Source organism: Zingiber officinale, chromosome 7A (assembly GCF_018446385.1).
Source record: "Zingiber officinale cultivar Zhangliang chromosome 7A, Zo_v1.1, whole genome shotgun sequence".
Taxonomy (NCBI): Eukaryota; Viridiplantae; Streptophyta; class Magnoliopsida; order Zingiberales; family Zingiberaceae; genus Zingiber; species Zingiber officinale.
The window spans coordinates 34,619,266-34,632,264 of NC_055998.1; the positions used below are offsets into that span (position 1 = coordinate 34,619,266).

Genomic DNA, 12,999 nt, shown 5'->3' on the forward strand with positions numbered 1-12,999 from the left:
ATAGCAACTATCCCATATATTTAATAAATTTATTTTTTTTGAATAATATTTTTTAAATTTAAAAAATGAAATTCATTTTCTAAATATTAAAATATTATTTAATTTAAAAGAGAAAAAAATAAAAGAAATGAATTAAGTAATAAAAAGTAGATATTAAATAAGGAGAGAGAAAAAGTAATAAAAAATTAGAAGAGAAAATAAAATAATAAAAAAATTAAGATTATAAAAATTTTAAGATAACTAATGTAAATATGTAATGGATAAATAATTTATATAGAAACTGATGAACACAAAATTTATCTAAATTTTATATTTTACATTAAAAGAAACTTTACGTTTATTATCCAATCTATTCATTTATTAAATTTAAAATATTCTTAAAATTTAAAATAAATCATCCGCTTTATTAAATTTACATCATCATTTTTTATTATACACTATATCAGCTATCTCGTAATATTTTTATTATTTTTTAAATTTTTATTATTTTTAAATATTTATTTGTTCATTACTCAATTTTTTTTATTTTTTTTTATTTTTAAAATTAAATGATATTTTAATAGATGAGGAATGCATTCCATTTTTTAAATTTAAAATATAAAATTTGAGTCTAGGGAAGGTGACGTCGATGCTTTAACCTTTTCCTCCGAGACGCTTCAAGTTTACATTTTTGCGGCGGCCTAGCTTCTCCCTTGACCCTTGAGGACTGATTAAACCGACTATTATCCAAGGTGAAGCCCCTCAATCTCACGGACGATATATATATTTGATCTCCTTTGCCTTTTTCCAAAACCTCCTGCTATTGTCCTCTCTCAGATATCGGCGCTCCATATATTCTGAGATAGCAACGAGGAATTGGTATGAAGATGGTTATCTCAGCTCAAGGCCTCCTTTCCCTCCCTCCCACGCCGCAAGCTCTCACTTTCCACCCCCTCCGCCGCCGTCTCCCCTTCGTCGCCGCCCGGTTTGCCTCCCCGGTGCTTTCCTCCGAGGCCCCGAACCACGCCCTCCATGGCTTCATCTCCAAGGAGGTCACTCCATTGTTTCCGAGGCTGAGAGCGTCCGGTGGCTCCCAAAGATTGCTCCTTTCCCCTGGGCTTTACGGGAAACAGAAGAAAGCTCCGATTTTTAGCGCCTCCGCGGCGGTTCCGGATGGAGGTACTGGGTCTGTGGAGGGCGAGGTGGAGAAGCCCAAGTTATTGGGGGTTAACATTACGACCCTTAAGAAGATAATTCCGCTGGGCATTATGTTCTTTTGTATTCTTTTCAATTATACCATTCTCAGAGATACCAAGGATGTGCTGGTGGTGACGGCCAAGGGGAGCAGCGCCGAGATTATACCCTTCTTGAAGACTTGGGTGAACTTGCCGATGGCGATCGGGTTCATGCTGTTGTACACTAAACTGTCGGATGTTTTGTCCAAGGAGGCTCTCTTTTACACCGTGATTTTTCCTTTCATAGCCTTTTTTGGGGCGTTTGCCTTTTTGCTGTATCCTCTGAGAGATACTATCCATCCCACGGCGCTTGCAGATAAGCTCCTAGCCGCACTTGGTCCGAGCTTCCTTGGTCCCGTTGCCATTTTGAGAATTTGGAGCTTCTGTCTGTTCTATGTCATGGCAGAGCTGTGGGGAAGCGTGGTGATCTCGGTCCTCTTTTGGGGGTTTGCCAATCAGGTGATATATGCTTACTGTATGGAACTGTTTAATTGCTTTCTTAATTCTTATTCTATTTGCTATACCATGTGATCACTTATACAAGAGCAATCCATTTACACAGCAATCAGTATATCATAACTGTGAGATTGCATTTATGAGATCAAACCCTGCACAAACTGTAATTTGGTGATATTTGATTGGTATTACCAGTTTAGGCTGCGAGGAAAGGTCCATTTTATATGTTTGTGATACAACTCAATTATATCATCTATCGCCCCTCTTGCCAAATAGTTATTATATCTATAGGAGAGAAGAATTGCAATGGGGCAGACGAGCGACAGTAATTCACAGGAGAGTAATTAGAAGCAGCAGGAGGATTGCAAATTCATTATTTTGCTAACATCGCGTGAAGCTTTGATTAGCAAATTATTCCAAAACTGTGCCAGAAATGTACTTGTATTCCTTTAGCTGTCCATCATATAACATACATAAATTTAAACAGGTGAGGTAGAAGACCTTTTTAGTATGTCTGATTGTATTGCTTTATGTGTAAAATTATGAAAGCATATTCTACGACATTTTTATGGCTGAAAAAAATTGTATCAGGCAAGTAAATTGTTCTTCACCAAGAAGTATGTTATGCTACAAAATATGACCACCTCTTGTTGCTTGTGGTATACACACTCTCTGTACTTTAATTGGTGAAAATTTTTTTCTTTTGCTTTTTGTATTCTTTATGGCTGGATGTAGTAAGATGTTTTACTCGTTCATATGCTCATGGTGTCTGCCTTACTTTTTTATTTTTTCATATTATGTACAGTTATTGACTGTATTTGAGATGCAGAGACAAGAAGCAATATACACTCTATGAGCAAATGCTGATTTCCCCCCCTAAAACTCATTACCTGAGAATCATTTGCAGATTACTACTGTTGAGGAAGCTAAAGAATTCTACCCATTGTTTGGACTTGGGGCTAATATTGCCCTCATCTTCTCGGGGCGAACAGTAAAATATTTCTCTAATCTACGTAAAAATTTAGGACCAGGAGTTGATGGTTGGGCTATTTCCCTGAAAGGAATGATGAGCATTGTTGTGCTTCTTGGGTTTGTAATATCTGCAATCTATTGGGGCGTGAATAAGTTTGTGGTGAATGATCCATCTCTTCCAAGATCAAACCGCAAAAAGAAGGTCTGTTTCAGGGTTGCTATGTTATCGTGTTTACTTTTGGGTATTTATGCTTGCAATGTTTTCTTTTTTGGTCTTTATATTGGCATTGATAAATATCAATTATTCAATGTGTAGGAGAAGCCAAAGCTAGGCATGAATGAGAGCCTGAAGGTTTTGCTGTCCTCTAGATACGTGAGGGATCTAGCCACCTTGGTGGTTGCTTATGGTATAAGCATTAACCTGGTGGAAGTCACATGGAAATCAAAGCTCAAGGCACAGGTAATCTTTTTTCTATGGATGTTCTATTTAATTTTGGATGGCCTAATTTCTTCTTACATATTATTATTATTTGGCAGTTTCCCAGTCCAAATGAGTATTCATCTTTCATGGGTGATTTCTCAACTATGACGGGAATTGCAACTTTTACAATGATGTTGCTAGGAAGGTGGATTCTCAGAAAATTTGGCTGGGGAGTGGCAGCCATGATCACTCCTACAGTTTTGCTTCTAACAGGCGTTGGATTTTTCTCACTAATCTTGTTTGGAGAACCACTGGCTCCCCTACTGGGAAGTTTCGGAATGACTCCTCTGCTTGCTGCTGTTTATGTGGGTGCATTACAAAATATTTTCAGCAAGAGTGCAAAATACAGCTTGTTTGATCCTTGCAAAGAAATGGCTTACATTCCTTTGGACGAAGAGATGAAGGTCAGTGTTCTCTCCTTCTACCTTTATGAGCAATAGTCCACTGAATTCAAAAATAGGTCCAAGTATTATGATGTGGATAGGTGAAGTTTGTTTGGATTATCCTTTCACAAATTCTCTTTACCTTAGAAGGGTATGAATTTTTAGTCAGAATGATGTGTTAGTCAGAATGCTATTCTTAGTCAGAATGATGTGTTATCTGGAACTCTCCTTTTAACTTCGAATAGCAAAAAATTCTTGTTGTTTTGATAAGAGTTTACTTAATCTAGAATTTCTTGTTCTACTTCACAAAGTATTGGTAATGGGGTAAACAGTCGGTTCAAACAAAAAATCACATAGTGACAACAAGTTTGGGATAAAACTTGAATCTCACACCCATGCATGAAAATGCCTCTGAACTGGTCCCTTGGCAGATTGACGCATATGTCAGATATTCATTGAACTTGTGTTAGTCCAAACAGTTTGGCTTAAGTTTGAGTAATTCTTATTTTTAAAACTTTTTTTTGGGATTTTATTATAATATGTATAAATCATGTTAACTATTTGAGTTCTTTTGGTTTTCTATAATGAGACCTGAGCTGTGAAACTCAACCTGTAATCTGAAAGCTTGAAAAAAGTTTGGTTAACGAGGGCTGGGTTTCGCCCTCTATTGTTTGGAAGAAACAATATCCTAATGATATTATATCGACTTTGAAGAATGCAAATTGCATAAATATCATGAAAGGAATCAAGTTGTTAAAAGAGATAAGGGAAAGGTTGTCTAATCTAGTATGGTTCATCACAAAGGTGTTGGCAGGGCATGCACCATTTGTTTCTTATATCTTCTTTTCAGGTAGCAGATCAATTACTGGATTACATCTAAGGAAATGAATGACTACGATACTGTCTTTAACTTCGAATTATCAAAGAGTTGGTTATCAGTTTATTGTATATACCTTTATTCATTTATCGAGCTGCCTCCAACATCTGCATCTTCCTACTGTTATTCTTAGCTTCCATATTCACTTGACCGATATGTATGGCTTTTGTATGCTTAACACAGGTTAAAGGGAAGGCTGCAATTGATGTTGTCTGCAATCCCTTGGGAAAGTCAGGAGGCGCCCTGATCCAGCAATTCATGATTTTGACATTTGGGTCTCTTGCTAGCTCGACTCCGTATCTAGGAGGAATACTTCTGATGATCGTTCTTGCATGGCTAGGTGCTGCAAGATCCCTGGACTCCCAATTCTCGCCGCTGGCCAAGGAGCAGCTTGAGAAGGAGAAATCACTGAAAGAAAAGTCCACGGTCACAGTAGCTATGAAAGAAGACACCCAGGAGCTGCTTGCGGAGGTAAAGCTGAGTGAGAATGGATCTACACTAGCTGAGACAATATCCGATGAGTCACCTGTGAAGCAAAACTAAGCCGAAGCTTAGTACACCAGACATCTGAATGTTGAAAGTTTTGCATGATTTAGTAATTTTACGCGAATAAGGCATGGGGCATTGCTACTTGCCTATTTTGGTAGAAGTGCAGGCCTATAGTACATTTGCTGCATTGAGTATTTGTTGGCAAATTATGGCAATATCTTGGATTCTTTTTTTTGTTGAAAATAGTCCATTGTATTCGGTTTTTATACCAGTATACGAAACAACTTGTTAAATTATTGATCTACTCCACACCATTCTTGTGCAAGTACGACAAATTCTTATCTAGGATAGCAGTTAGACCCTTCAGATGATTAATTAGACATTTAAAGATTAAATCTTAGTTGTGGTGCACTGTAGAAATTTTTTTTCAAGAGGATAATAATTTTAAGAATGTTGGTCGCTTGGATGAGTTTTCGTGAGCACTTTTCAATTTATCTTATGTGGCCGGTGGAAAATTTTTATGGGATTGTGCTAGTCACCTCTAGGATTTGTCTGTTCGAAGAATTGGATATCTAAATTATAACAAAAAAAAATATGACAAATTCTAAGCCCTGGGCTATGGTGCGATGTCCAATGGTAAGAGGTGTGATAGACTTCTTAGGTAACAAGAGTTAAAATCTCACCTATGACACATTACACCTATTTTAAAAAACTTATGATGTTGGGTCGTCTACTAAGATCCATCGTGAGGTAGGTTATTCATCTCCAGGATTAGTCGGATCGTAAGAATTGATACCTGGATTACTTTTTTTAAAAAAAGGACAAATTCTTGTCCCTGGGGCTACGATGCGATGGTAAGTGGTGGGGTGAACTTTGAATCTCACGCAAGACACATTATACCTGAGGAGTTCAAATTACTTATAACGTTGGGTTGTCCGTTAGGATTTATATGCGCTTCCCGATTTATCTTGATGGCTAGTAATAAACTTTTATAGAGTTGAGTTAAGCACCTTTAGGATTAGTTGTATCCTATAAGTTGGATATCTGGATTCTTAAAAAAAATTGATAAATTCTTTATTATATGTGAAAAAAAATGAAGTTTATTCTCAATTTGTTAACGAAAATAATTACTCTAATGAAAGTATTTAATTAATTTAAGAGTTACTAAAAGCTAATTGATAAAGCCAACATTTGAGTCTACATATAGACTCTAACTATCGCTTAAGTAAGGTAAATAAATCATTAAAAAAAATATCAATACATTAGATAGGTAGGTTTAGGATTCTGGAAATTAGAAGTGAGAATCGTGAAAAAGATTAGCAAAATAATGTGAGGGCTTAAAAAAGAAATAGAATGTCTCCAGGACATAGTATAGATGGTGGTGCATGACATCTCTAGCGTAATGGTCAGAGGTTGATTATCAAGAACTGACGACTTGGGATTTATCCCATCATACGTCTGATGTCTTCTACCTCCCTCCATAGATCTATATTGAAAAAAGAAATAGAACCCTTTCATAGACAATAAATATGGTATTTTAATTTCTATTTTAGTAACCAATTAAAATTGTGTAGGTAACATAATTTTATTCTTTCTTAAAATAATTCACCAGAGCAAAGTTTCCATTGCATCCATTTATATAAATAAAATATGATTATATTTTAAAATATAGAAAAGATAAAATTGATAACGAGTCATTATAATGAGTATTTAAATAAAAATGAGTGAAATGAATTGTTTAGCTAACACTTATATTTCATGATTTTTTTTAAATTTATAAGTATCAACGTAAAAAATTATTCCAAAAAAATGAGAAGAATTGATCATTTTCCCACAAATGGTCTTGATTCCTAGTTTTATAATTAAAACTAAGGATTGATAAAATTGGGAACACAATTTAAAAATAATTTTAGTGCATGCAAGGGATCCAATTAACTACATGCATACGAAAGATGTCTGCACACATCGCCAAAGCAAATCCTTTGGTCTTATATAGTACATAAATTAACTTAAGCATACAACACAAGTAATTCAAACAAGGTAAGAAATACATTTTCCCAATAGTATATAAACTATAAAATGAAACTTAGAGCTTTGGACCCCTAAGTCCTAGAAATATTTAATTCTTCATTCTGTACCCTCTTAAGCCTTATCCCAAAAGTTGAAGTTACATGTCATGAAATATGCTTCTTGTAACTGGATAAATCTTCATCTGTAGACCGGAAGCTGGGCAATGGATTTACATTGACATGCCTGCGTAAAAGTGAATAAGCACAATAACACATTTCAACAATGAAATCAAAGTTAGTGTCCAAAATATAAAAGACAGAACCCAAAGATTTCTAAAAGCATCATGACTAGCTGTAGCCTTATCTTAATGTCACTTATTTTGATATATAACTATAGACATAAAAAAATATCTGCACACATCGCCAAACCAATATTGGTTAAGGAAATCATTTGGTCTTATAGTACAAAAAATTAAATTAAACATACAACACAAGTAATCTAAATTATGCAAAAAATATATTTTCATTAACAATATTTATTCAGACTAAAATAAGAAGACAAAAAATAAATAAACCACTAATCTTAAAAAAAAACTCACAAGAAGAAGAAGAAGACACACCTTTAGAAGAACTTTTAAACTTTATTGAATGCATTGTAATTCTACTCAAATCAATTAATATCACATTCTATATTGTTTCTAAGCTCACGAAATTTTCCCCAATATTATCCAAAAAAAAAATCTATTTCTCATTTAATAAATATGTTTGAGGTCTACTAAAAGTTTTAGATAGAATATATATTCTACTATATATGTTCTATAAAATGGATTTTTCAGCCTCGAAAATATTAACTGATTTTATACATATAATTTCAGAAACTTGGAAATTATCAATTAGAGATTAACTTGCAATCACGATGCAAGGCAGCCAAATTCGACAGAGGAAAAGAAGAAAGAGGAGGAGAAGTGGAGGAGGAAGGCTTATGATGAGGAATCATCGGTCGGTGCTATCAAGATCAAAAGATTTCAGATATCTCTATAATAGTATGATACTGTCAACTTTAGGTCTAAGCCCTCATGATTTTGCTCTTGGACTCTACCTAAAGGACCTTATACCAATGGAGATATATTTTTTATAAATTCATGCTCTTTTCCATATTTTTTCAATGTGGAACTATGTTTGCAACCTTGCAACCCCAACAATCCCCTTCTCAAACAAAGGACCACAGGTTCCCCTCAAATATCGGATCATTCTTAACCTACTCAGGGCCTCTCCTTGAGTATTAGGTCACTCTGAACTTGCTCAGAGTCTCCCCTTAAGCATCGGGTCACAACCTGCTCAGGGTCTCCCTTACTTCGTTCAAGGTTTCACTCACATGGTTCAATATTGGATCATGGCTTTGGCTCATGCTTCTTCGGCGGTTAGTCAGGTGAAAAGTGACTTGGCTATGATACCAATTGTCAGGACCAAAAGATTTCAGATATCTCCATAATAATATGATACTGTTCACTTTAGGCCTAAGCTCTCGTGAGTTTTCTCTTGTACTCTACCCAAAAGGCCTCATACCAATATAGATATCTTTTTCTTATAAATCTATAATCTTTCCCATGTATTTTCAATGTTGGACTATGTTTGCAACCTTACAACCCCAACAGGCGTTGCCACTTGCTCTGCTCTCCTTCGAATCCCATCGCCCACACGGAGCCTGTCACATCCTAGTTTGGGGAAAGCGAAGGTTAGAACCAAAGGATCCGGTAGAAAGCAGCCCCCCCTGTGAGAGAAGGAATCACTTTTGGTTGCGTGTATGTGAGGCATAGGGTTACAAATTGGGGAAATTTGGATATTAGCAATAGGCAAAAGACCCTAGGTTAAAAAAAATATATGTGAGTTTGTAGAAGAAATTTTGTTGACTATTTTAAAAAGTCTAATAAATTGCTGCCAAACTTAAAATTGAATCAGTTTACAAAACCACTCTTAAATTTCATGACATTTAGAGCGATTTTAAATAAGTGATGCTATAATTAATTAGTTGGAGCAATTTTCCAACCGCTCTGACTACTCTTACCTTTTACAAATAGTTTCATTGAACTGCTTTTGTTGCTACATATATTTAGAGTGATTAATTAAATGCTCCTAGAAGACCAATCCTAAAATATTTTTTTAGTGTGAATAGTTAATTCATGATTATTTGATTAACCAAGATTGTTAAATAGTTTATGAGTAAACTGTGATGTAGGAGTAACTTGAGAACAATGTGTAATTAGGTAATTAGCCAAATTTAATTTGAATCTATCTAATTGATTTGATATAATTAATAAGGGATTAATTGGATCATTAGTTAGTGATAGTATTAATTAATAGTTGATTTATTGACGAGGGAATTAATAGATTGATTAATTAATTAAGACGATTAATGAATAAGGAAAACAAATTAGTGTTAATATACTTGGATTGTGTTAGTTACTGGATTACTCTAGTACTTAGATTGATTTCATATCTTGTACTCATAGGATTCGAGCTCGAGACATGCCTCTGACTTGAAGACGACCAGGACATTTTACAGTGGAGGTGGGTAGTTCTTGCTTGTCTTTTTTAGATTCTTGACCTTAGTGCGTGATTATATTATTTGCATTGATTGTGTAGTAGTTATTTTATTTTGATATCTACTCTATGTTACTCCTTAAGCTTGGCCTTTTATTGCTTGATGTTATATTTTGATCTATTTTGATATCTATATAGTCTCCTTTGTTTTCATAAATATATTATTTGGGTATGTATGATATTACTAGACCATAGTATAATTATAGATTGATACTCATGCATTTACATCATATTCTAATTATACACTTAGGCTTATACCTATAAGTATATCATGTATACTTACGTGAGTGTATATATGTCAACGAGACTATACCTACCTATATATGATAGATATCATATCCTAGCATAAGGGTAGATTATTCCACTGGGTTATTTTCTTTATATCAACATCCATGACTACTTGATTCCTAACCTATTGGTTTACAGTAATCATGATGATACCATGGAGTTAGATGAGATATTATAACTAGGTGACTAGGATTCCCTTGATTGTAATTATTACTACTGTTCTTGCTAATGTTATACTTAGATATATGTTGATAGACTTGTTACTTATTGTATTCCTATCCATTTGAACAACCCATTAGACTAGATAGTAGTATTGAGCTATTACACGTAGTCTGTAGCTAGATAGCTAAGTATCCTATTGGACCCTTGTTCATTCTTTAGGCTCATGCCTATGCGTTAGTAAGATTATATTGTAGTGTAGGATATTGAATATCCTACTAAATCTTTGTTTGTTCTTTAGGCTCATGCCTATACGCTAGTGAGGTTACACCGAGGTGTGGTTATAGAGGATTATATTAGATGTGATTATTCACTTTTTTTTCTTATCATTACGTTATTATATCTTGACGGTCATTTTCTCTTATTTGTGGTTGAGAGAGTCATCAGCGATTATTAGTATATTCTGTCGACCATTATCTCTCAGTTGTTGGCGATCATAATACATATGACTGCCCATGTGATTATTTATGATAGTGTGTTCACTCGTAGTCCATAGCCAGATAGTCATGTATATGCCCTGTCTGCCCATGGAACAATTCGTGGTAGAGTATTCTCTCGTAGATAGTGACCACTTATAAATCATGTCTGCCCACGAGACTATCAATGGTAAAGTGTTCTCCCGCAGACAATGACTGTTTATATACCCTGTCTATTCAACGAGACTCATTCGTGGTAGCATGTTGTTGCACGTAGACATAACTTGTTATATATGTAGGGAACTAGGGAGCTAAACACGCAGAAAGCGCAGCAGAAAACATCTAATTCCTCTCCCAGAAGATCCATGCGAAAGGAAACCATATACTAAGGTGGCGTTTGGTTTAAAAGTTTGAGAATGAGGGAATGAATTCATTCCCAAACCTTGTGTTTGGTTGATGGGATGGAATCAAGATTTTGGAATAAAACCTAAAAATTTGGATATGGATGAAACCTACCTCTCCCTTGGGTTTTGATGGAATGGGAATAAGAATTAAGTTTTGGACGAAAATACCCTTAGTATATTTGTTCAATTTTTCTTTCATTTCACTCTCTCTCCTTGTTCTCTCTCATCATACTTTTTCTCTTCTCATTCTATCATCACATTTTCTCTCAACATACTCTCTCTCTCCTTATTCTCTCTCATCACACATTCTTTATCATTTTCTCTCTGTATTCTCTCTCACCAGTCATCACACACACACACACTCTCTCATTATTTTCTCTCTCTTCATTCTCTCCTTATTTCTCATCATACTTTCTCTCTCCTCAATCTCTCTTACCATACTCTCTCTCCATATTTTATCTCATTATACTTTCTCTCTCTTCATTCTCTTTCATCACACTCTCTCTCCTCATTCTCTCTCATCATACATTCTCTACCATTTTCTTTCTGTATTCTCTGTCATCATACTCTCTCTTCATTCTCTCCTCATTTTTTCATCATACTTTCTCTCTCCTCAATCTCTCTTACCATACTCTCTCTCCATATTTTCTCTCATCACACTTTCTCTCTCTTCATTCTCTTCCATCACACATTCTCTTCTCATTTTCTCTCATCACACTTTCTCTTTCTTTATTTTTCTATCATACTTTCTCTCTCATCATATTTTCTCATCATACTTTCTCTCCTCAATCTCTCATTTTTTCTCATCACACTTTCTCTCTCTTTATTTTTTCCCATCACTCTTTCTTTCTCAACATACTTTCTCTCATCATACTTTTTCTCTTCTCAATCTCTCCTATTACACTATCTCTCCTCATTTTCTCTCATCACACTTTCTCTCTTTTCATTTTTTCTCATCACAATTTTTCTCTCATCATTCTCTCTCATCATATGTTTCTCTCACATTCAACTTTCTCTTCCATCTAATTTTTTCTTTTATTTTCCTCTAAGGGTAAAAAAGGAAATTTAGGTTCATTCCGATTGAAAATATTTAACTAATTAAACATTATTTTTAAGAATGATACCCAAGCTCATACTCATTCTTATTCCACAATACTATGATACTCATTCTCATTCTGATTTCTAAGAGAGAACCAATTTTATCTAAGGACAAAACCCCTACGTTGTCTCTCTTTATTTAGCTATGAAATAGAAAAAAAAAATTGAAAAATTTATGAATAGTGCACTACGAAAGATAAATAAATTATACAGAAAAGGTTCATACAAAAGTACTAACTCGGTTACACCGTGGGACGGATACAAATTACAATATGTACACAAAGTTATTTGTTAAAAAAAAACAAAAAGAGAGAGAGAATTTTGTTTAAGGAGCTATTTATATGTGATTTCTAATGTTAAAGTTTTAATTCATATTTTATGTAACCATTGATGATTAAAGAAAACCTATTTGGTCGCCATCAAAAATATCAATTTAATTAATGACTAGCTATTATACGAACAATCTTTCCATAATTATTTATGGAGTTAGATTAACCAAAAGGGAATTATTTAATTAATCAATTATGAATAGTAATTATATGTCACACTAAATAATTTTATTCAGTTGGCCAATGATGAATAATCATATCACTAGTTTGGTCAAAGTATAATAAATATTAAAAAAACATTTATATGAGGTTCTTTTGTACTCTCTTCTAAATAGATATATTTACAAATATATTCTATCTAAATTAGATAAATATCTTATGAATTTATTGTTTTTCACCTGATTTAATTAACTTTGTTAAGCGCAAATCATTCAAAAGAATTTTAAACAACTAATAATAGGGTGGTGATCTAGTATAATAACACCATTCAAGTCCCCTTATATAAATGAATTATACAATATTTTTAAGATATATAATTTGGGATATTGTCCATCTTGGAGCTCCTGCGCTGGCTAAAGAAATTTTTAAAATGTAACGTTTCGTGAACCATTGTCATAACAATTTCGAATAGACCCATCTCATGAAGGCTCAACAAGTAGATGTGTGTTCAAATCTAGGGTTATAACCAAGCTAAGCCGAACTAAGTGTTGTAGTGCTTAAACTTATTTAATAAGGTAATTAAGTTAAACTAAACCTAAAATGA

General features: G+C 34.1%; 1 protein-coding gene across 1 annotated transcript; it reads left to right on the plus strand.

Moving 5' to 3' along the window:
• Positions 1-764: 764 nt before the first annotated feature.
• On the plus strand, positions 765-5,157 carry LOC122001306 (plastidic ATP/ADP-transporter-like). The gene is made up of 5 exons (XM_042555986.1): positions 765-1,673; positions 2,578-2,844; positions 2,959-3,102; positions 3,180-3,527; positions 4,567-5,157. The coding sequence occupies exons 1-5, from the start codon at positions 861-863 to the stop codon at positions 4,924-4,926; spliced, it is 1,932 nt and encodes a 643-aa protein (XP_042411920.1). The 5' UTR covers positions 765-860; the 3' UTR covers positions 4,927-5,157.
• The last annotated feature ends 7,842 nt before the right edge of the window (positions 5,158-12,999 follow it).